The sequence below is a fragment of the Mauremys reevesii genome, linkage group 9 (genome assembly GCF_016161935.1).
Source record: "Mauremys reevesii isolate NIE-2019 linkage group 9, ASM1616193v1, whole genome shotgun sequence".
Taxonomy (NCBI): Eukaryota; Metazoa; Chordata; order Testudines; family Geoemydidae; genus Mauremys; species Mauremys reevesii.
The window spans coordinates 102,484,513-102,510,024 of NC_052631.1; the positions used below are offsets into that span (position 1 = coordinate 102,484,513).

At 45.1% G+C, this 25,512-nt stretch overlaps 1 protein-coding gene across 12 annotated transcripts in view; it reads right to left on the reverse strand.

Moving 5' to 3' along the window:
• TEX11 (testis expressed 11) overlaps window positions 1–25,512 on the reverse strand; it is a 127,795-nt gene that overhangs the window by 35,353 nt on the left and 66,930 nt on the right. For 11 of the 12 annotated variants that reach the window (XM_039489484.1, XM_039489483.1, XM_039489488.1 and 8 more), the window contains 8 exons: window positions 22,611–22,670; window positions 19,645–19,747; window positions 16,524–16,648; window positions 15,662–15,747; window positions 14,875–14,928; window positions 14,032–14,072; window positions 10,622–10,708; window positions 8,333–8,403 (listed from right to left, as the gene is read on the reverse strand). In XM_039489484.1, coding sequence (XP_039345418.1) covers window positions 8,333–8,403; window positions 10,622–10,708; window positions 14,032–14,072; window positions 14,875–14,928; window positions 15,662–15,747; window positions 16,524–16,648; window positions 19,645–19,747; window positions 22,611–22,670 — 627 coding nt within the window. The remainder of the gene's footprint in view (window positions 1–8,332; window positions 8,404–10,621; window positions 10,709–14,031; window positions 14,073–14,874; window positions 14,929–15,661; window positions 15,748–16,523; window positions 16,649–19,644; window positions 19,748–22,610; window positions 22,671–25,512) is intronic. The other variant, XM_039489487.1, reaches the window with a different exon arrangement.

The following is a 25,512-nucleotide window of genomic DNA, read 5'->3' on the forward strand; positions in this document are numbered from 1 at the left end:
TAGGCGCAGGGTAAGGGCGGTGAGGCTGGGGACGGAAAGGCCGGCGCTGAGTCACCAGCGTGTGCATGCCGAGAGAGCGCATAGTGACCCTGCTGTCCTTTAGGCTTTGCAGCCTATGGTCAGTTTTTTCAGAGAACAGGCCTTTGCCATCGAAGGGCAAGTCCTGTACAGTATGCTGCAGCTCCGGGGGAAGGCTTGACAACTGGAGCCATGAAATGCGCCTCATGGCAACACCCGAGGCCAGAGTCCTGGCAGCGGAGTCAGCTGCATCCAACGAGGCCTGCAGGGAAGTTCTCGCCACTTTCTTCCCTTCTTCCAGGAGGGCAGCAAACTCTTGACGGGAGTCCTGAGGAAGCAACTCCGTAAATTTGCCCACCGCCACCCAGGGGTTGCAATTGTAGTGGCTAAGCAGGACTTGCTGGTTTGCTACGCGGAGTTACAGGGCCCCTGCTGAGTACACCTTATGGCCCAGTAAGTCCATTCACCTAGCCTCTTTTGATTTAGGGGCTGGTGCCTGCTGGCCATGGCGTTCCCTCTCATTGACGGACTGGACGACAAGGGAGCAAGGGGGAGGATGTACATATAGGTACTCGTACCCCCTGGAGGGTACCATGTACTTGCATTCGACTCCCCTGGCCGCGGGCGGGATAGAGGCTGGAGACTGCCAGATGGCATCCGCATTGGCTTGGATCGTCCGAATGAACGGTAGGGCCACTCTAGTGAGGGCGTCAGCCGACAGAATGTCTATGACCGGATCCTCTATCTCCGAGACTTCCTCCACTTGGAGGTTCATATTGAGTGCCACCCGTCTCAGGAGATCCTGATGGGCCCTCAAGTATATTGGAGGAGGGCCCGAGGAGGATGTTCCTGCCACCACCTCATCTGGGGAGGAGGAAGAAGAAAGGCCAGGGACAAGCGGGTCCTGCGCAGGCTCGTGCTCCTGGACAACCTCCTGTTCCAGTGGGATCTGGGAGTCCGGTGGCTGAACCAGGGCTTCCTCCGTACCGGTCAGAGGGGAACGGCTAACTGTCGCCTCTGGCACCCGGTGCTCTGACGGAACAAAGCGAGATGGGATCACAGGTACGCCTTGGACCTGGTGGTACGCCCAAGGTGTCCAGAATGACCACTGATGGGGGCCAGGGTCCTGGGCCTGGGGCTCCTGGAAGATTCAGGTGGGCACATCCGAATCACGGTCCTGTGCGTATGAACTGCCTGCGTGGGACGACACTGATGCATGTCTGGATGGCCATGGAGGAGCTGAAAAGCCCTGGGCAGAGTCTTCCTCTCTAGCTGACGTCGCTCGACGCGACACCGGGGATCGGTACCGGGAGGCATACCGGTACCGGGAGCGAGATCGGGACCTGCGACCGAAGCAGTGTCGGGAGGTCGACCGAGATCTCGAGGCTCGACGTCGGCAGTGGCTACGAGAGTCACGGTGCCTGGAGCGGTGCCAGGAGCTGGAGCGGTGCCGAGTGTACCAGGTCGGCGAACGGGACGCTGACCGGTGCCGCGAGTACGACCGGTACTGAAATGGAGAACGGTGCCGGGACTGCAAGCGGCGTCGGGACCTAGATCGGCGACGGGACCGAGAACGTCTGCGTGACCACGATCGTGAACAGTGCCGCTCTGAGGTGCCAACGGAGGGTGGTCTGATCAAGGCAGGCTTGCTGATCGACTGTATAACCCGCACCAGCGGTGCCGGGGGTTGAGGCAGCGCAGACTCCGTCATTGCAATCAACTCCCTCGCCGTAGAAAACGTCTCCGACGTGGAGGGAATAGTGAGCTCAACCACGGCTCGCACCGGGGAGCTTTCAGGCACCGGACTTGACGACTCTTGCGTGGCTGGAATCGACGGTGCCGATGTTGTCGGTGCCAGGGCAGGTATCAGTGCCGGGCGGTCCGACTTAGTAGAGCGCTCGGGCTGCGGAGCAGGCGGCGTGGACGCAGGAGTCTTGTCCTCTTCGCCCTCGGGGAGAGGGATCGGTGCCGAGAGGCATTGGCGGTACCGGCACGATCCGGTGCCGAGGGAGCGCTTCTTGAAGACTGTCCAGTGCTCGGTGGCGAGGGCGGAGGAGTAAGAGCTGCCTCCATCAGGAGCTGCTTGAGACGAAAGTCCCGCTCCTTTTTTGTTCTCGGCTTAAAGGCCTTACAAAGCGGCACTTATCTGTTAGGTGAGCTTCCCCGAGGCACTTAAGACAGGAGTCGTGGGGATCTCTTGTCGGCATCGGCTTGTGGCAGGCCGAGCACGGTTTGAAACCCAGTGAACCGGGCATAGGCCCCAGCACCGGGTGCGGGGATACTCCCCGAACCCCTCTGAACTATACACACTAACTATAATATAAACGAATAAAGTTAACTACAACTATATAAATCTGAACTATATATACAAGAATTAACAAGAGAACTACGAGTAGCTAGGGAAGTGGAGGTCAGCTAAGCCGCACTCCACTGTTCCAACGACCGACACGGGCGGTAAGAAGGAACTGAGGGGCCGTTGGGTCAGCAGGGGTATATATTCGGCGCTATAGCGGCGCCACTCCAGGGGGTGACCCAGCCGACCCAGCGAGTGTTGCTAGGGTAAAAATCTTCCGACGAACGTGCACGCACACACCTAATTGGAATCAATATGAGCAAGCACTCGAAGAAGAACTACATGTTTGTGTTCTTCTCATTGACAGCTTTTCCTAGCTAAAGAAGCCCTTGTTTGCTCACCTTTATTGGTAGAACAGATAACGTTGCACTTGCTCTGAAATCAGGATTGACAGATGGTTGTGCTGTTTTGAAGATTAAACAGTATTCCTAGAACCCTGCTTTTAATTTCAGCCTCAGGTCACAACCGTTCAGGTAACTGGATGGGATAAACCTGTCCTGTACAGAATCCAGTTCTACAGAGAGGAGTTGTGTATAGACCAGACTTCAGGTAATTGTAATACAACATATTTCTGGTATATTTTATACATAACAAAGTGTACGTTTAATTTGGATAATTACAGGAGTATGAATAAAGAGAGGTTATTCACCTTGTGCAGTAAGTGGATTTCTTTGAGATGTCCCTATGGATGCAGCACTTCAAGCATACTCACACCCCGGGCGCCTTTAATCCGAGATTTTTGGTGGTAGTGACTATTCGGCCTGTGCATGTGCCCTATGCTTCCTAATCCCCCACTCTGAGGCTATACAGGGCTGCGTGGGCAAACTGCCCTCAGTTCCTTCTCTACCATATCCCCAAAGGATTCTCCAAAGCAGAGAGGAAGGAAGATGGGTAGCAGAGCACCAACAGAGGGACACATCTCCCGTTACTGCACAGGGTGAGTAACCTCTCCTTCTTTCAGTAGGCCCCCTATGGTGCTTACCAAGGTGATTACTGAGCAGTACCCCCAGCTGGAGAGGGGAGCTTCAGAGCCAAGTCAAGACTCAAGACAACACAGCATTCCCAACAGCAGTATATGGTCTACTAAACCACTGCACAATACTTGAAGAAGGTATGTATGTAAGACCAAATAGTAGCCTTACAAAATGCTCAGAACAGGGACATTCTTGTGTAATGCCATAGAAGTAGATAGAGATCTTGTGGAACAGGCCAACACTCTAGAAGGAAGCTGTATATCTGAACATTTATAGCACAATATGATACAGTCAGATATCCACCTAAAGAGTCTCTGGGTGGAAATCACCGAACCTTTGGATCTATCTGCAATAGCCACAAACAGTCTGGGCGATTTCCTAAGTGATTTAGTTTTGTCTACACAAAAGGTTACCAGCCTCCTAACGTTCAAAGTGTGCAAAACTGCCTCCTCTCTCAACTGATGAGGCTTGGGGAAAAAAACAGAAGGTGGATAACCTGGTTGATGCAAAACTTATATGACACGTTGGGTAAAAATTTAGGGTGTGGACATAATGAAACTTTGTCCTTGAAAAATATTATAAAATGGAGAATCTGACATAGAAACCCTATTTCTCCCACCCTACAAGCTGAGGTGAAAACAACCAAAAATGCTATCTTCTGAGATAAACTAATGAGGAAAAATGTAGACATTGGCTCAAAGGGAGGCCTCATATGGCATTTAAGTACTAAATTCAAATCCCAGATAGGTGTGGATTCCTTATCTTGGCGAAAAATGTTCCCTAATCCTCTCAGAAACCTTACAGTTGTAGGATGGGTAAAGAATGAGAATCCCTCAGCAACTGAATGAAAAGCTGTTATAGTCAAGTGGACCCGGATAGAGTTCATAGATAATTCCATCTTTTTAGCTGTAGGAGGTAATCAAGGACTGATTGAGAGAGAAGAATAAACCGTAGGAACACCTCTCTGGACACACCACAGGCTGAATCTTTTCCACTTGGGGAGATAAGTGTACTTTGTGGACTCTTTCCCATGGCTCAATTATACCGGTTTACCTCCTTGGAGCAAGTTGATTCTAGTCCCATGAACCATCAAGGAGTCAAGCTTTGAGGTGAAGTATCTTCAGGTGGGGATGAAAAGTACAGCCGATGCCCTTGGAAAGATGAGGAATGGATGGGAGGCTGATCATCTGACAATCACCTAGGTGAATCAGGTAAGGATACCATCTCTGTCTTGGCCACGATGGGACTATTAATATAATTTTGGCTTTGCTGTGTTTGATCTTGCTGATCACATTTAGAATAAATGGTGTTGGCAGAAAAGCATATAGAAGGTTTCTTGTCCATGGAAGGAGGAAGGCATCTCCCAAAGAGAGAGTACCCAAGTTCCTCCTTGAGAAAAATGTTTGCATATCTTATTGGTCTATTTCGGGGGGGGGGACCCAAGTCTGAAAAATTTGACTGAGAATTTGAGGATTCAACACACATTTGTAGTCCTAGGAGAAATGCCTACCAAGGTCATCTGCTAAGCTGTTCTGTATCTCCAGAAGGTAAATTGCCAAAATAAGGATGGAAATGGCCATGCATCAATTGCAGAACTTTACCACTTTGGCACAAAGGGAAGGGGACCTGGCTCCTTCATATCTGTTGATATAGAACATGCCAACTATGTTGTCTGTCAGAATCTTTATAGACTTGTTCCTGATTAGAGGCAGGAAACCGATACAGGCATTCCTAACTGCCCTCAGTTTAAGGAGTTTAAACATGTATAGTCACGTTTCTTGGGCAGACCATTTGCCCTGGGTGGTGAGGGTTACCAAGTGTGTCTCCAACCCATCAGGGATGCATCCGTTGTTACACTGATAGAGGGAGTAAGTTAAACAAACGGAATCCCCATGCAGACATTATCTGGGTCCCTCCAAAAATTGAGAGTCTTGTACCTGATGAGGGACCAACACTAATTTGCTCATATTCTGTTTGTTCAGAGTATAAACAGTCCTGAGCCACCTCTGGAAGCTGGCATATGGCATCACAAAGGTGCAGGCTGCCATGTGTGTGGGTAATTGAAGACAACTTCTTACTGATGTCTGTGGACTGACTTGAATCTTTGAGATGAGATTTGCTAATGTTGAGAATTTGTTGGAGGGAAGACAAGCCCTGTCTGAAATAGTGTCCAAGGAGACTCCTATGAACTCTATTCTTTCTACTGGGCTCAAAACGGATTTCTCAATGTTGAGCTGCAACTCTAGCTCATGGAATAGGATCTGATCATCTTTATGGTGTCAAAGACCTCATTGTAAGACTAGCCCTGGAGTAGCCAGTTGTCAAGGTATGGAAAAACGATAATTTCCCGATGTCAGAGATAAGCTGCGACCACCTCCAGCACCACTGAGAATGCTCTTGTGGCAGACAAAAGGCCAAATGGGAGCATTCAATACTAAAAGTGATCCTGGCCTACTGAAAAGTACAGGAATCATTTATGAGACAGGTGAATTGCAATATGAAAATAGGCATCCTATAGATCGAGGGTCATAAACCATTTTCCTGGTTCTAATGACAGAATTATAGCTCTGACAGATACCTGACAAAGTTTTGAGACCTGACAAAGTTGTTTAGGCCTCTTAGGGCTAGTCTACACTAACAATGCTAAAGCACTGCCGCAGCAGCGCTTTAACATGGCTTGTGTAGTCGCAGCAGAGCGCTGGGAGAGAGCTCTCCCAGTGCTCTAAAAAACCCACCTCTATGAGGGGCGTAGCTACCACCACTAGTGCACTGTCTAGACTGGCACTTTACAGTGCTGAAACTTGCTGTGCTCAGGGTTTGTTTTTTTCCACACCCCTGAGCGAGAAAGTTGCAGCACTGTAAAGGGCCAGTGTAGACAAGCCCTTAGATCTAAAATCAGTCTCTGTCCTCAGTTCTTTTTCAGTAGTGGTTAGAAAGTGGTTAAAATAAAACCCCTTCCCTCTGTGCTGAACAGGAACTGGTTCTACAACACCCATTTGTAGAAGTGAGTAGACTTCTTACTCATGAGAGGGCTCCTGGAAGAGGGACAGGGAAGGGGACTGGGTATAGGGGAAGGAGGTAAAATGGATAGTGTACCTAATCTTATAACCTCCAGCACCCATTTATCTAATGTGATTCTCTCCTATGCAGAAAGAAAGTGGAGAGATGGTTTCCAAAAGATGAAAGATGGGTAAAATGGTGTACATGCATGCATCTCCATGTTGTGGGTTAGTTTCAGGCCATCAAAAGTGGTGCTTAAGTGATGATGATGGTTCAGTAGAAGGCATATAGGGAGCAAATGGTTCCTTTCTCTGGAATCTCAATTTTTTCCTACACAGTTCATACAGTCTCTGGGATCCTGAGAATGAAGCACGTTGGGATCTTTGAGCCATCTGGGATCTACTAAACCTTCATTTGTTTGTAGATCTGTAAATCCTGAGAGATCTTAGCATGGCTCTGGAATCCTTAAGAGTATGCAGCAAATCATCAGAGAACTCAGCAAACAGTTTGAGACCATTGAAGGGAAGGTCCTCAACAATGTTCAGGACCTCCCTTGAGATTCCAGACATATGGAGCCAGGATGCCCTCTGCATGATTACTGCCATAGAGATGGATTGAGCAGTGGCAGCAGATGTATCCAACGAGACATGCACCTGGCAAACGCTCAATAAAGATGATGAATTTTTTGAGTTTGACTTTTTCTGTGAAGAATGACTATTTTCTATGGGTCTTCTCCATGGATTTATCTCGCTTACACCCAAATGAACATGGCACTATCTTAAATTCAGCAACTAATGTCTGGAGGGCCCTCGAGGCCTGGATCTGAGGCTGGTTGGAGGGAATGCTCCATCATTAGGAGTCTCACTTTTAGCTCCTGATTTTTTTCTTGCCCTGCCCTAAAAAGCAGTGCAGATGGATTACATTTGGAGAATCTGAGACTCTCCCACGCAGCAGATACAACAGGAATGCCCGTTGCTGACAAGGATAGCCTCTTGGCAAGAAATGCCCCACTTGATGCCTGGAGAGTCTAGCATATCCCAGGACAACAGTATGTAACAGGGGAACGTCTCCCTCCCAAAAGGGGAAGGGATCAAGAGAAAGTCCCCCTAAACTCCTAAACAAAAAGTAAATGAAATAACTAAAGAAAAGAACAATAAGCTAAAGAAGGGTAACTAGGCTAAGAGACTTCAAAAGTCAGGCAGACTAGTGCTCCATCTCAGGCAGAGATGGTCGAGAAGAAACTGAGGGCGGCTCACCCATGCAACCCTATATAGCCTCAGAATGGGGCACAATAAAGCATAGGATGTGTGCATGGCCGAACAGGCACCACCACCAAAAACCTCCGATTAAAGGTGCAAGGGGTGGGAGTATACCTGAAGTGGAGCACCCATAGGGTCACTACTTGAAGAACTGATTATTAAAAGCGTATTTACTGAGGTATAATGAGTACATAATTGATAAGTATATGAATATGCTACTGAATGGATGATGGTTGAACCTTAACAATTAGGTTCTTAGTAATTAATCAGGTGTAGTACACTGGATAATACATATTAATTAAACCAGAAGATTGTTTACAACATCAGAGGTCTAACAACTTTGGGGCCCCTCTCTATTAACATGTATATAAACCATAATGTTAATGGGAGTTCTGCATGCAGAAGAGATGGAGAAGAGTTGTCTATGTAATAGATTTGCATCAGTGCCATAGTGGCCAAACTTCAGTGACCACCTGTTTGAAATTGTCCTTTTAATTTAAATATTTTGAATCCCAATTTTTAAACCACATAATTTAAAGTGTGACTATAATTCCGAAATCTGAAGTTGTGACTTGTTTTCCTCTGTGTGACCAAAGCATCTAACTCCGAGGGTACCCAAAAGAAGCTCTCTAAGGAAACATCTGATGTATTTGTTTGGAGCTTTGTAACAAAACCAGCTGCACGACATCATCTATCACATCACAGACAATACTAAGCAGAGTACATACCTTGAACGACAGTACAAAGAAATCCCTCATTGTTCCTGGGCAGTTCTCGAACTGTACAGCCAAGTTCCAAGCTTATAAAATCAATAAGACAGGAGACTAGAATAAAAACCTTCAGCCTGGTATAGTCTGTGCCCATAAAATCTTCAGTGACAGGCATTTCAGGCCCAGTATTAAATTTTAAACATGGGGCTTGTGACGTTGCACTCCATATGCTTTATGAATGTGAATATGATGTAACTGGAATATGCTTGATGCAAAAGGTCTCTTGTAAGGTATCAATACAAAGGTTATAACCTACTGAATATATCCATCCTATTTGTATGAATGTATCATTCTTGTATCTGAAACTAGAAATATGAAGAATTACTCTGATTGTAATTATTGTAATTATGCAAAGTGTGGGCCATTAATGGTGGTTTAGGATCTTGATGGTTCCCATTGACTAGAACAATTGGTTGTGAATGGGTTTATTTACCTGCAAGCCTTCCTGTGCATGTAATGAAGAATAAGGTCTTACGGTGACATGTGAACATGTCACATGATACTGGAATCCATCTTAAATCTGGTGCTTTTCCATTTAGAAGGAGGGGTGGGTACCCAGAGAGACAAAAGATTCCCACCTTGAGCCAAAGCTATAAAAGGGGGTGGAACAGAACAAAGGGGGCTGCCAGTCATGAGAAATCCCCTAGTTACCACCTGAGCTGGAACTAACAAGGACTGTGCAAGTGGAAAAGATTGGGCCCAGAATAGGAAGGAGTCTAGTCTGTGAAAGAAGCGTATTGGAACATCTCTAAGGGTGAGATTTTACCTGTAAACAGAGTCTTAATGTATTAAGCTTAGACTTGCATCTTTTTGCTTTATTTTCCTTGGTGACTTACTTTGTTCTTTCTGTTATTACTTGAAACCACTTAAATCCTACTTTTTATACTTAATAAAATCACTTTTGTTTATTAGTGAACCCAGAGTAAGTGATTAATACCTGGGGGAGCAAACAGCTGTGCATATCTATCAGTGTTACAGAGGGTGGACAATTTATGAGTTTACCCTGCATAGGCTTTATACAGAGTAAAACAGATTTATTTGGGGTTTGGGTCCCATTGGGAACTGGGTGTCTGGGTGCTGGAGATAGGTGACCAGCTGAGCAGTTTTTGGTTAAAGTCTGCAAGTTTGGGGACGTGGACCAGTTGTAGGTCTGTGTTGCAGCAGGCTAGCATGTCTGGCTCAACAAGGCAGGGTTCTGGAGTCCCAAGCTGGCAGGCAAAACGGGCTCAGAAGTAACTTCAGCACATCAGGTGACAGTCCCAAGGGGGTCTCTGTGACCAAAACCATCACAGGGCTCATTTAACAGCAGCAGGAAATACTGTCAGTAGTTGCTATTAATATAGATTATTCATGATTTCAAATCCGTTATCTCAATAACTACCCATTCTGCCATTAAATCCATTTGCACGAAGTTGAATGAAGAAAAGCTAGATTCTGATCTAAATTACTCTAATAATTACTCAGAATAATTCCTTTAACTTTAATGGATTTACTCCAGATTTACACAGAATCTAGCTGTAAGTATCCAATACCATCCCCACACCCATAAAAGGCAATCATTTCAGATTGCTCTGCATATAGTTTCTATCCTGACAAGTACATTCAGAAGAGAATTAGGCATACCACTCCCGTAAAGATTTATCAGTGATTTAGCCCTCTCAATAGTTGTGTCATTCCCATCACTGAAGAATCTGAGCATCTAATTGGCCCAATCAGGTGTTCAGATTCTACAGTGATTTGCAGATTCTGACCTGCATGTTACACTCTTCCCTGGATCATGCCTTCCCTAAATCAGAACTTAGACCTTGTCTACGCTATGGGGGGAGATCGATCTAAGTTACACAACTTCAGCTGCGTGAATAACGTAGCAGAAGTCGACATACTTAGATCTACTTACCGCAGGGTCCACACTACGTGATGTTGATGGGAGACGCTCTCCCATCAACTCCCCTGGCACTTCTTGTTCAGGTGCAGTACGGGACTGTACGAGAGAGAGTGATCTGCAGTCAATTTAGCAGGTCTTCAATAGACTCACTAAATCGACTGCCAATGGATCGATTGCCATGTGTCGATCCCCTAGTAAGTGTAGACAAGCCCTAAGTTTCCATAAGAAATTTATTCTGAGTCTCAAATCTTTGCTGCAGGAAGATTCAGAGATCACCAAGTGTTAGTTCTTCACACACGGGTTTTTATTCCCAACCCTTTGCCCTTTCCTCCCTCTGTTTACACGCTGGCAGTGCTACTCACCGATTTTTCTAAACCAGTGAGCCTCATGGGTCCTCATATCCAGTGTCATACTCCCTTCTGTAAAAGACTCAGCAAGTCTCCGATGTGCTGCAGAAACATGCCATTTGACAGATAGGAAACGTTTCCTGAGCAGAACAACTGCATTTCCTATGCCCAATATTAACTACAACACACAGTATAGGGCTTCAGAAATCTGAGTAATTCAGCATGTGGGGTACCACTCACAGGTTTGATCTAATATATTTAGAGAGAGCTCACAGAAAAACATTAGAATGTGCCCAAAATAGCATTTCCAGCTAGATATGCAGGACCATCACAAGGGACATACAAAGAAAATGAGTCATGCCCCTTCACCAAGAAATTCATTGACATTGGGGCCCAACTGGGGGTCTGTGGGGTTTGGCTTAATCTGATGGGAGGAGTTTGGGGCAAGAAAATTAATCCCCTCAGCCCCTTGAAATACTATTCTTAGGGTCCCACTCGACTCCAGTGGAGGAAACAACTTCTTCAGTGGAGGATAGAATTAAAATTCAAAATGATCTGGACAAACTGGAGAAATGGTCTGAAAAAAACAGGATGAAATTCAACACGGACAAATGCAAAGTACTCCACTTAGAAAGGAACGATCGTTGCACACATACAAAATGGGATATGACTGCCTAGAAAGGAGAACAGCAGAAAGGAATCTGGGAGTCATAGTGGATCAAAAGCTAAATATGAGTCAGTGTAACACTGTTGCAAAAAAAGCAAACATCATTCTGGGATGTATTAGCAGGAGTGTTGTAAGCAAGACACAAGAAGTAATTCTTCTGCTCTACTCCGTGCTGATTAGGCCTCAACTGGAGTACTGTGTCCAGCTCCGTGCACCACATTTCAGGAAAGATGTAGACAAATTGGAGAAAGTCCAGAGAAGTGTAACAAAAATGATTAAAGGTCTAGAAAACATGACCTGTGAGAGAAGATTGAAAGAACTTGCATCCGAAGAAGTGGGTATTCACCCACGAAAGCTCATGCTGCAAAACGTCTGTTAGTCTATAAGGTGCCACAGGATTCTTTGCTGCTTCTGAAAGAACTGAGTTTCTTTAGTCTGTAAAAGAGAAGACTGAGGGGGAGACATGATAACAGTTTTCCAGTACATAAAAGGTTGTTTACAAGGAGGAAGGAGAAAAAATATTCTCCTTAGCCTCTGAGGAGAGGACAAGAAGCAAGGGGCTTAAATTGCAGCAAGGACAATTTAGGTTGGACATTAGGAAAAACTTGCTAACTGTCAGGGTGGTTAAGCACCGGAATAAATTGTCTAGGGAGGTTGTGGAATCTCCATCATTGGAGATTTTTAAAAGCAGGTTAGACAGACACCTGTCAGGGATGGTCTAGATAATACTTTGCCCCACCAGGAATGCAGAGGACTGGACTAGATGACCTCTCAAGGTCCCTTCCAGTCCTATGATTCTATTACATGAGCTCTTCACTCTCCCTGACATGGTCATGGTGACTATAGCAGCTACAGGACTAAATGTACATTTTCTATGGGGCTTCCAAGACAGGAAGAGAGGAGAGAAAATATCTAGTAAAAACAGAGGTTATTTCCTGTAACTAGAAATTCTTTGAGATGTGTGGTCCCTGTAATTGACACATAGGATATGCAAGTATCAGAGGGGTAGCTGTGTTAGTCTGGATCTGTAAAAGCAACAAAGAATCCTGTGGCACCTTATAGACTAACAGACGTTTTGCAGCATGAGCTTTCGTGGGTGAATACCCACTTCTTCGGATACAAAAGGATATGCATGCACTCCATGGGCAATTGGCAGGGGAGGCTGTGCCTCCCCAAACAGCCAGGCGTGGCCCCGCCCACACTCCACCTCCAGGGTCCCACTTTGGCAGTGCTGCTGAGCTCCAGGGGCTGGGGCACGCTGCTCGCCTTCCCAGGACTGTGGTGTTGCCACACGCTCTCCCTCCCAGCGTGCCAGGGCTGCGGGGGCTGCAGTGGTGCTGCTGTGTGCTCTCTCTCTCCCCCTCCCGGCACTCTGGGGCTGTGGAGGCTGCAGTGATGCCGCTTCACACTCTCCCTCCCAGGGCTCTGCAGCTGGGGGAGCTGTAGGAACTAGCCAGCCTGGGGTGGGGGCCGGCAGCTGCAGTGGGGGGGCTCTCAGTTCTGGGGGTGTGGAAGGGGCAGGGCCTCAGGTGGAAGAGGCAGGGCTGGGGGCTAGCCTTCCCCAGCCAGCAGTTCATGTGCCGCCCACGATGCACACCATGCGCCTGAGCTCAGAGATTTTAACAAGCATTGTTCATTGGCCTGCATATGCACAAAAGATCATCTAGTGCTCCTGAGCAAGGGTACAAGAGGCAGTGAGGGTCAATGCCCCCACAGTTCCTCTTCTTACCACGAATCCAATCCAGAGCTGAAGTAGAAGGAACAGAGGGTAGGTAGTGTAATACATATAGACCACACATCTCGAAGAACTTTCAGTTATAGTAAGTAACCTTCATTCTGTCTTCAAGTGCTGGTCCCTATGTGTATTCCACACGTGGGTGATCAACAAGCAGCAGTCAGATTAGAGGTGTGTGCAAGGAGCTAATTTAAATACAACGAGTCAGGAAAAAGATCTTGGAGTCATTGTGGATAGTTCTCTGAAGATGTCCACGCAGCGTGCAGAGGCGGTCAAAAAAGCAAACAGGATGTTAGGAATCATTAAAAAGGGGATAGAAAATAAGACTGAGAATATATTATTGCCCTTATATAAATCCATGGTACGCCCACATCTCGAATACTGTGTACAGATGTGGTCTCCTCACCTCAAAAAAGATATTCTAGCACTAGAAAAGGTTCAGAAAAGGGCAACTAAAATGATTAGGGGTTTAGAGAGGGTCCCATACGAGGAAAGATTAAAGAGCCTAGGACTCTTCAGCTTGGAAAAGAGAAGACTAAGGGGGGATATGATAGAGGTATATAAAATCATGAGTGATGTTGAGAAAGTGGATAAGGAAAAGTTATTTACTTATTCCCATAACACAAGAACTAGGGGTCACCAAATGAAATTAATAGGCAGCAGGTTTAAAACAAATAAAAGGAAGTTCTTCACACAGCGCAGAGTCAACTTGTGGAACTCTTTGTCTGAGGAGGTTGTGAAGGCTAGGACTATAACAACGTTTAAAAGAGAACTGGATAAATTCATGGAGGTTAAGTCTGTTAATGGATATTAGCTAGGATGGGTAAGGAAGGGTGTTCCAAGCCTCTGTTTGTCAGAGGATGGAGATGGATGGCAGGAGAGATCACTTGATCATTGCCTGTTGGGTTCACTCCCTCTGGGGCACCTGGCATTGGCCACTGTCGGTAGACAGTATACTGGGCTAGATGGACCTTTGGTCTGACCCAGTACAGCCGTTTTTATGGTCTTATGTAAACTACGTACCTGAGGTCAAGTAAGTCAGGAGTGTTTCCATATCTTTAGTCCTAGAGTAGAAGAAAAATTCAATTTTACAGAACACTATTATTTTATATGGTATGACAGAATACGATAACTCTAATTACAGATACAGTACTCCTGCTTTTGTCAAAAGCATATAGACTCAAAACCCATAGCGTTGTTAGACCTGGAGTAGCAGCGTTGCAGGCCCGTAGTAAGAGTGTTATAGGCCTGTAGATATGTAGGCCCAAAGGAGGAGTGTTGTAGGAGATTTTCAGAAGGGAAGCCACAGACTCAACTTCCAACTTTCATTTACATAGCCTTGTTTCCTTGCAATATCAGAAGTAAGCTGTATGGTACTAACTCCAACTTGGGTGCATAGCAAAGTGATAGAGCCCACTCCAAGGAGACCCATTGTCTACCATCAACAGTATTCCTTTCCTGAGCTTTTGGGCACTCAACACAGAGTTGAAAAATGCTTGGTCTCTGGCAGGGAAGACCACACTGTTCTCAGAGCTCTTGACAGGTACATCCTCCAAATGTCAACTGGAGATGTCAACCTCAGAGAGGCAGCCTGATCCACATTCCCCACTGAGGACTGATTTAGTATCATGCTGGCATCCAGTTAACAGGAAAGGGGATGGAGTACAGGTACTTGGAGGAAAGTTATACAAGGTGAAGAGCTGGTCACACTGGGCCCAGTCCTTGAAGTTCTTATTCAGTTATGTCAATTGGTGTTTAGCTTGAACAGGGACTGGGGTCCCATAATCACATAAGAAAATAAAAACCATATATATCTTTTTAGGTGGACAGTCATCGTACAGAAATGTATTTAGCAAATGGCCTCACCTATTCTCTTTGGGTTCTGTTGTGACTTTTGACAACACAAGGCGAACCAAACACCTACATGTAAGAGAAACACAGAAAATGAGACTTAGAAATTACATCTCCATCAATATTTTGTGCCTTTTCATCCCCAACAAGAGACAACCTTTTCCCAGCTCTTCTCCATGCCATCAATTATATATACCTACTGAAAGATACAAGGTATCAGATTGGGATTAAGAACTTTATAAGATTTTCCCCATTCTCATCCTTTATTTTGTCCTCTACTTTGCTAAATCAATGCCTGACTGGCTTGGAGTAAACAATAGAAGAAATATGTTTGTCTTATAATTATTATTCTTAAAGGGTAGAACATTTTAACATGCTATTTTAAAAAATTACTTAAGTTATCAACAAACCCAAGTTTTAGGGCTAGATACCAAACCAGTCTTTTCACCTCTGAGGATCATCGATAGCAAGTCAAATGCATTGATTGTAATTGCATTCTAGTCACTACTGGCCATTTGTCCACATCACAAAAACATTAAACTCAGAGCAACTGGCATCCACTGCTCTAGAGAGGCCTATGCCAGGCCTGGTTAAAGGTGTGGCAGTTCAGGATTGAGGTATGTTTTGCAGCGTCATGGGATGCTCTGGATTTCAACAGGATAGGAGCTGCAGGCTAGCATAATACACATCACCTGCTCACTTCTTCAGCTTCATGAAAACTAAAAATTTATCAGATGTAATAAATTAAAAGAAAGAAAAGCAGCACAAATTCCCTTCCTTTATCGGTATCTCAAATACTCACTTTAAAGCTGTAAACACTTGTTGACAATCTTGTGAGTGCTGAGATAAATACTCCAAAGCTTTGATAGCCACAGCCTGTTGTTCATTCTGAAAACAAGTAACAAACACATTTTCTAAAAGCTGTGCCAATTGTCAAACAACGCCATCCTACCCACAACTGGAAAATGTTTGCTGGGTTTATATGGCCTTCTCGTGGGGGAAAGGCAAGAGGATTCTGCATAAGAAACATCCCCAGATGCAAGGAAAAAAATCTTAACAAAACATCCTGTGATTCCTTGCACAATCAGTCCATAGACAGAACAGGATCAATACAGCTTCGGGAAGCCATTAGAACCTGGGATATTATTAGCAAACCCCAAGAGATAGCTGAAAGGGCTGCTCTATATATGCCAATATTCATTCATTCAGTGCACACACCATTCAGTCACTCCTCACAGACAAGCAAGAGGGACAAGTAAATTTTCATAGTCCTTCAGGATTTCCCAACCCCAGAATCTGAGCTCCTTAAGAACATATAAGCAGCTTCTCCTTCTGAATTGAGCATCTTCAGCAATCAAGCCATAGAAGACAACAGAAATTCTGTAGCTTGTGACAGAAGGGAGAGCTAAGGAAGCATCTGATGCAATGTCCATCCAAGAATATCTATAACTCAGGAATTTTCCTTTAGAATTCTTTTAAAACTTTATCTCTTTGGTTTGGAATAAACCTCTGCTTCACTTTATTCAACACACTTGAGTTTACATAGCAAGGTCTTCTCTAGTGTAGCACATAGCAAGAAAAACTACAAATAGGACAGGCTACAGCTGCTATGTTTATTTGAAAATGAAGCAGAAGTCCAAGAAAACATTATCAGCTCTACCTACCTCTAAAGCAATCTGGGCAGCTAAACTCAGAAGGCTGGTGGCTGCACTTCCATCTGCTAGTAGCTTATCTTCATGCTGAGCTGGCTTTGCTGCTAACTTCCCCATTGCAACAATTGCTTCCACAGCTGAAATACATGAGGAACCAGCTGTTAACAGAATTTTTCATAGAAACACATAAAAGTAGCTGTACTCTGATATTTTAACATAAATATCATAATGATTTGTGGAAAGGCTGACATCTTCAACTAATTTTCACAAGTTCCCCCTGGAAAACTTGTTCTGACTACGTAAATATGTTAACACCTTTCTAGCAAGCCCAGTGCTTAACTGTGGAGAAATGCTAATATGGTTTTTCTGGCTACTGCAGACAGTACCTTGACTAGCACCCCGATCTTGTCGCAGAAAGCAGAACCCTCCCTCTAATATATAATCCATAGGCCGGGTGGGGCTCCACTCTCCCATGTCTTGGCTCAAACCAACAAGAGTTACTCCTAGAGGCATTCTGCACCAAAACATTTAAAATTATGCACCAAAAAATTATGTGCACCATATTTTAAAATTCTGCAAAATTCCAGAGGCTCCAGTGAGGAAAGCAAGATCGGGCCCAGACAAGCAGGCAGGCAACAGATAAAGAGTCTGGAAAACAGGTTGGGAGCCCTGAGGGACGTAGTGGCAAGAGTAAGGGCAGGAGTAACTACAGGCATGGGGAATTCAGATCCCTCAGACAATTACTTGAAATGGTGAAATCTGAGTTGATGAAAGTGTCATTCTGGGAGATAAACAAGTGATTTAAGGAAAAAGAGTGAGAAGTTAACTCTGCAGAGGCTGGAGGAAATTAAAACAGTTGAAAGTTGTGAAAATGTTACAAAAAAAAGCATTATAGAAAGAGAATTCTTGGTTTCTTTGCAGCCATTTGAAGGGAAAATGGGCCCTTTTCCAAAGGAATGTCTGTAAATAATCCAGGCAAAGAGACAATCTGATTGAAATCATTTGACTATGGACAATTTAGTCAAATTCGCTAAAAGAACACAAGGGGTTTCCACTGGAACTTAACTCTCCCCAAATGTATAAAAGGGAATGTAATCTATGTACAGCTGTGTAAAAATTATTAGAGCAGTGCAAGGGATGTTAAGAAAAAGGGAATGTATGTATGTATGTATCTGCGTGTGTGTGCAAATATATTGTGTAAATATGTGATGTTTTAAGGACCTAAATCAACACTCCTGGTTTGTAAAACTCTTGTTTTGTTGGTTGAAGATGAATTGGTTTGGTTTTGTTTAAATAATACCACTAAAAATCCATTTGAATCTTTTATTCAAAGATGCAAAACAGACAGACACTTTTTGCCAGACACAGGTAATTAGTGTTGTTTGGCTCTGATATTCAGCATTTAACCCTGAAGGTACCTCAGTGCTCTATAAAGTTCAGTACAACTAGGAGAATGGGGAGAGAGTCTGTATTTTTTTTTTGTAACTAAGTAGCAGATAAGAGCTGCAGTAAAAGAGTAAGAAATGAAAAAGACAGTACCCTCTGGAGCAATAGCAGGGATGAGATGCACAAAGTAGCAATGTTAGGAACAATGAAGTTGGCTCTGAGTAATCAGATTGTCACTTTGATTAGGGTATATGAAAACTGTGAGCACAAAAGAAACAGTTACACCTTATGTAAAATTGATATGGTTAATATAATGTTATAGAAGTTAATATGAAAAAATGTGCATTTTCCTATGACATATGCAGTGTATATTACAGAAGGGGTGAAAAGAAAAAAAATGCAAGCAAAACATGCTACTTAATTAAAATCCTATTGGGGCTCCGAAAAAGGGCCACAATAGGTTGTGTTTTCTTTTTCAGATCACTATGTGTTTTGGAAGCAGGAGCTAAAAGTGGAAAGTAATCAAAACTCAGGTGGAAGTTCATTTTAAGACAGGTTTCAGAGTAGCAGCCGTGTTAGTCTGTATCCGCAAAAAGAACAGGAGTACTTGTGGCACCTTAGAGACTAACAAATTTATTTCAGCATGAGCTTTCGCGAGCTGCAGCTCACTTCTTCGGATGTATAGAATGGAACACACGGACAGGAGATATTTATACATACAGAGAACATCTTCCAGTTGGTATGCATACTTCCACCTTTTCATGTTCTCTGTATGTATAAATATCTCCTGTCTGTGTGTTCCATTCTATGCATCCGAAGAAGTGAGCTGTAGCCCACGAAAGCTCATGCTGAAATAAATTTGTTAGTCTCTAAGGTGCCACAAGTACTCCTGTTCATTTTAAGACAGAGTCTCTGAGCTCTGCTGATGGCTTTGGGTCCAAAAGCAAGCTAAAAAGCATCTGTGTTGATGCAAATTACCTAGCTGATAGGGGAAAGAGAGAACTGCCCATAAATGACAGCACAAAGGAGCTGCAGATAATGGACATACCTGGTCAGCAAACAAGCTACTTGTAATCAAGAAGACTCAGATTATGACCCTCCAGAAAGGAAGGTAGAAAAAGGGGTCAAGCCTGAGAATAAGAGTAGACATAGTCTGTGGACCCCCAAGAGTCCATGGACCACCAGTTGAGAACCACTGACCTAGAATACAATATATGGAAGAAAAGGAGGGGGTTGAAGATGGAGACCTACGAGATCCTATCAAAAAGCGGGAGAGAGGAGGACCACCCATCAAAAAACCTGACGGAATGGTAAGAGAGATAAGAGGAGACTTAGGAAAGTCCTGTATCACAAAAGACCAGGGTAGATAAGAAGTCAAGAAGAGGATGATCAACAATGTCAAAAGCAACAGAGACCCAGGAAATCAAGGATGCAACTGAGGCACTGACATTTGGCCAAGAGGAGGTGATTAGAGACTTTGGTGAGAGTAGTTTCAGTGGAAAGGGCAGAAGCTAGATTGGAGAGGGTCTAGGATGTAGCTGGGGAAGACAAACCTGAAGCAGTGATGCAGACAGCATTTCCAATTAGTTTCGAGGTGAAGGGGAGAAAGGAATTTAGGGCATAGGTGGAAAAACAGGCTAAGTCAAAGGAAGTTTTTTTGTTGGGAAAAGACCAACTCAATAAAACTGCAAAATAATCATGTGTTCATATGTACACAGCAACATATTACCCTTCTGATTGTTTCTACCTTTTTCAGTGTTACCCTCCAAGACCGCAACCTTATACACACTGAACTGAGTGAAGATGCTGCTGGGATCACACCTCTCTGCTTCCTTCACTGCCTCTTTTGCCTGTTGACAGAAAAGATTAACAGGATTTTATCACAGTCATGACAAGCAGTCAGTAACACACATTGTAGCAGGGGTGAGCTAAACTGAGAGAGAAGATATTAACGATTATATACATGTTATTTAAACAGCTCCACAGCTGTATAAAGCTTGGTGTTTTACAGACAAAGAAAAGTCCATGCCCCGAGGATCTTAAAAGTCTTAAGTTATCCAGAGCTGAAAAACAAAATAAAAGTCACAAAAATAAGCTTTTGAGCACATATAGAAGGACAATAAATGTTAATGTTGCAGTTAAACATTTAAAACTCAAGAAATGCTAAAATTACAGTTGCAAACAAACCCTTAATTCTGACCCCTTAACAATATAGTAGTTAATTCCAGGGTCACACACTGTTTCTCAACAGATACAGTATAACATCAGACCATTTTTTCCACAACCTTGAAAGTTTCACCTTGTGAGCTAAGTTGTAAGAGTGAAATTCAACCAAATGCAGAAGGCCAGCACAAGGCATAGGCTCTATTACAGTCTCACTGTGCTGACCCACTGGATGGGGTGAAATTCATCTTGAATGGAGGTAGGGGTCTGCAGAGCATCTTGTTTATAAATGACTCTCCTGGACTCTACTTGGCATAAACAGCAGTACACGGAAACAGAAGTTGCCACATATATCCAAGGTTAGATAATAGTGTTTTGCTTTGTCCCTGTCTAGTGGTGGCTGGGACAAAAAGGTTGATTAACTTGCTGCATCCCTGATTCTCAGATGTGGGTCATTCAGCTCTGGCAGTTCAGGCTCTTGCATTTAGATGTAGAAGTCCCAGGTTCAACCTCTGCTGTCAGGGCATGCATGGGGATTAGAGCTGGATGGACTTCTAAAACTCAGGCAAGCTTTCTCATCTAGATGGAACATGTAATCCATATCCACTTAGTGTGATGCTCTGTCCCTCTCTAGTGGTGGCTGGGAAACATATAGAGATTGATGAGCTGGCTAACAGAGTGGGCCCTTTTAATTCAGGCAGTCAAGGCTTCTGCTTTAAGATCCAGAGAGCCAGGGTTCTATGCTACTGCCAAGGACCCACCTCGGGGTACAGCATAACAAGTGAAGAAGGCTAGTAGTGCCACCAATAGTTAACACTGTCTGACACTTCAAAATATTATTTCCAGTTGCTTACAACGTTGCCAAACTTTGTCCCTTCAAGCTAGAATTTTCCATGCTGAGTGTCTGCCTCTGGCTGAAGTTTTTTTGGAAAGTTTCAGGTCAAATGGCTCAGCCATTTCTGAGAATGAGATTAGGGAAAATACATTGTTTGGCCCAAATTAAAGGAGTATTACAACCATTTTGTTAAGAAGTTCTAGAGCCTTCATGCTTTGGAGCAGGAATTTTGTCAGGGCAGTTCTCCTAGTATCAGAGATGCGCCTTCTGCTGTCCCTTGAAAATTTCACCCAAATTTGCCAAGCTAGGAGCCTTTGAAAAGTCTCAGTCTATAGATACTCAGTAGAGACTTATTAGAATTTGGCAGCTACATAATCTGATGATTCCATCTGCACTAAGCATGCTCCAGCTCGACTGGAGGTGCTGAGGACTTTTGCTGAAATTGCTCCTTCTATCAGCCAGGGGGCCAACGTGGCACTGAGCACAGCAACTGAGAGCAGGGAGACTGTCTCTCCTATGCTCTCAATGCTCCTGATGCTACCAAGCAGTCAGCACGGTGAAAGAGGATGCAGCTGAGCCTGATTTGAATTCAGAAGGATGAAGAATGGTGGACAAGAAGAAGGCATTACAGGAACCATGCAGGAGGCGGGAAGTAGAAGTTGGGGTGGGAGGAGGGTGGACAGGCACAGAGGGAGGCAAGAGCTGGAGTGGGAGTGGGGAATGGGTAAGAATAGAGGCGGATGGGGGCCAAAGCTAGGGTGGAGGGTTGGACAAGAGCAGAGGGTATATATGAGAAGAAGGGGACTGGGACAGCTGAAAGCACAGGGGCAGAGAGGTCTATAACAACTACTATAGAAAACTCTCCTTCAGAACCTGGAATTGAACCCAGATGTCCTGAGTTTCTACATTTCTCTACTGCCAGTAAATAGCTGTGAAACCCACTGCTAAAACATGTGTCTTCATCTCCCTCTAGTGACTGGTCCATGGAGATGTTAATAGCCTACTACTGCTACCAGTTAGTTCAAGTGGCAAAGGTCAGTGCTGGGGATCTAATGGTCACAAACCCTGCTGATGATACAAGTTGGAGGTCAGTATAGTTCCTAATGATATAATTATTATTTCATTTGTTTTTTTTAAATAGGAAATTACATCACAAAACAACATTAAAATAACATTAAGGTTGCAGAGCCAAGCACTCAAGTTAGGCAATGACATAATTAATGTTCACTGTGCAACTTTAAGTTGGTCCCCTCATGTTTACACACTATCATAGGCTTTAATTACGTGATCATATAGTAACCTGTTTCAATGGTTAATTGCAACTTTTTGCCTGTGAAGATTTCTTATTTCCAATTTGAATTTTTCTAACTTCAACTTCAGACCGTGGAGCTTGTTATATGTCTTTGCATGTTAGATTAAAGGACCCCTTAAGACACACATTAGTACAGCCTAGTTTCTGTTCAAACATGGTTTTAAAGAACTACTGTTAGAAATGTCCTACGAATGTGCAAAGTGTGATGTTCAAATTCTTTTGATTTAGCCAAATCAAAACCCTCTATCACAAGAATATGTAAAGGCACTTCTCCACAGTGAGGGCTGTTTCTGTTAAATTTAAACGTTATACCCTCAGCCATTTTGCTTGTAAAGCTCTAAAATAAATTGAAAGAATTTCTTTCTAATGGGGAAAAATATTTTTTCTCTCTCCTTCTACTCACAAATAGTTGAATGTTTTTTTCTCCAAGTTTCACCTTCAGGCAAGTACCAGATCTGGAAAACTTCAGCCCAAAAGATTAAAGTTTTTAAAAGTTATGAGGAACTCAAAACAGAGAGTTAGAATGTAAACACGTGGGCATTTTTTAACAATAGCTGCAACTATGCACCAGCTCTAATATGGTGCTTATTAGCATGATGTCTAGAGCAGGGATTCTCAGGACTAATTATCTGGTGGCCTCAGAGTGCTGCCACCAACTCTTGCTGGTGGCCACACTCACACTTTTCCCTAAAATACTTAATTAGCTTTTGGAAAAACAAATAATAAATATGCACATATACACACCCAAATCATGGTAATTTATTTATTGCTAGCTAGTAAGTCTGCTGTGAAAAGTGATATTAACAAACATGCAAATATCACTTTTCACAGCAGACTTATTCAGCCCCCGCAAGTCTGAGCACAAATTAACCCCTGGATGGGGGATTGAGGGAGGCAGCAGGGGTCAGAGCGATGGGGAGGGGGAGGTTGGCTGGGGGCAGCAGTGAGGCCTGAAGCCCCTCAACTAGGGGACGGAACCCAAAGCCATACAGCCAGAGCCCGGGGCTGGAACCCAAAGCCTCGCAGACAGAACATACCTCCCTGCCACCTCCGGGCTTAAGCCCAGATCCTGAGCCCCACCTCCCCTGGGAAGGTGGGGAAATCACCAGCTGCCTGCTCCTCCAGCATTGTGCCCCAGGTGTCTCTAGAGGGAGGCAGTGCCCAACACTTGCTGGAAGCCCCAGCAACCAATACCAAAGCATCCAAGAGCACCAGGGAGGGGGAGGAGCCGCTGCTCCCGCCCTTCCCCATCACAGCCCAGGAGTGGGCAAAGTACAGTCCGCAGGCCAGATCCGGCCCCTCAGGGCTTTGGATCCAGCCTGTGGGATTACCATCCCCATGGCCCGTGGGTCCCGCTTTGCTCCGGGAAGTGGCCAGCACCATGTCCCTGCAGCCCCTGGGGGAGAGGGGGCAGAGGGCTCTACGCACTGCTCTTGCCTGTGGGTACCTCCCCGAAGCTCCCATTTGGCCGTGGTTCCCGTTCCCGGCCATGGGAGCTTCGGGGGAGGGGCCGCAGGGACATGGTGCCAGCCACTTCCATGAGCAGCATGGGGCCGGGGCCGGGGCCGGGGCCGGGGCCGGGGCGAGCCTGCCCTGGCCCCACTGTACACCACTGCCACCCTGGAGCCACTCCAGGTAAGCGGCACCAGGCCGGAGGCCTCACCCCAAATCCCTCCTGCACCCCAAAACCCAACCCCCTATCCCAAGCCCCCGCTGCACCCCAAAAGCCCTGCCCTGAGCCCCCGCCACACCCTGCACTCCCTCCTGCACCTCAACCCCCTGCCCTGAGCCCCCTCCCACACTGTGCACCCCCTCCTGTGCCCTGCACCTCTCCTCTGCCCCAACCCCTTGCCCTGAGCCTCTTCCTGCACACTATACCCCTCCCACACCCCAACATTCATGGTCCTGCAAGCAATTTCCCCACCCCGATGTCACCCTCCAGCCAAAAAGTTTGCCCACCCCTGCTGTAGCCACAAGAAAAGCCCCAGTGGCCACATTTGAGAAACGCTGGTCTAAAGAACTCCAAAAAGCAACTCCACCCTTCCAGAGACCAGACTCCAGTAAATTGTTCACTATTTCCCCAGCCTCTTTAACTCTCACCTTTTCTATAAAGTCTTCAGTTCCAGAAATTTTACTGGGCTGGGACACATGAGGGTGCAGCACTGCTCCCCTAACATCTGTCACACACATTAGTAGAATACAGTGAGTTTCCAAGAAACTCTTACTTTGCTACAGGACATGCGACTTGCAGTGTCAGGTTGGTGTGTACACAGGAAAGTGAATGCCCTCAACTTCATAAGAATATCACACTAGAAGTCTTTTTATCAATACATTAGAAGCAAGAGGAAGACCAAAGACAGGGTAGGCCCACTGCTCAGTGAGGAGGGAGAAACAGTAACAGGAAACTTGGAAATGGCAGAGATGCTTAATTACTTCTTTGTTTTGGTCTTCATTGAGAAGTCTGAAGGAATGCCTAACATAGGGCTTGGCTACACTTACAAATTTGCAGCGCTGCAGCAGGGTGTGAAACACCACCCTCTGGCGCTGCAGTGCGCGCGCGGCGCAGCGCCAGTGTGTAAAGCCCCAGCCCTGCGCTCCCAGCCAGCGCTGTCCCGCCCATCCCACTGGGGGCTGGAGACAGGCGCTGGGCTGGGAGTCCCCAGCGCTGGCGCTGCGCTCGCTGCGGCTAGCGCGCTGCGCGCAGCGCGCGCGCAGCGCTGCGCGTGTAGCCATAGCCATAGTGAATGCTAATGGGAAGGGGGTAGGTTTAGAAGAGAAAATAATAAAGGAACAAGTTAAAAATCTCTTAGAAAAGTTAGATGCCTGCAAGTCACCAGGGCCTGATGAAATGCATCCTGGAATACTCAAGGAGCTAACAGAGGAGGTATCTGAGCCTCTAGCTATTATCTTTGGGAAATCATGGGAGACAGGAGAGATTCCAGAAGACTGGAAAAGGGCAAACATAGTGCCCATCTACAAAAAGGGAAATAAAAACAACCCAGGAAACTACAGACCAGTTAGTTTAACTTCCGTGCCAGGGAAGATAATGGAACAAGTAGTTAAGGAAATCATCTGCAAACACTTGGAAGGTGGTAAGGTGATAGGGAATAGCCAGCATGGATTTGTAAAGAACAAATCATGTCAAACTAATCTGATAGCTTTCTTTGATAGGATAACGAGTCTTGTGGATAAGGGAGAAGCTGTGGATGTGGTATACCTAGACTTTAGTAAGGCATTTGATATGGTCTCGCATGATATTCTTATCGATAAACTAGGCAAATACAACTTAGATGGGGCTACTATAA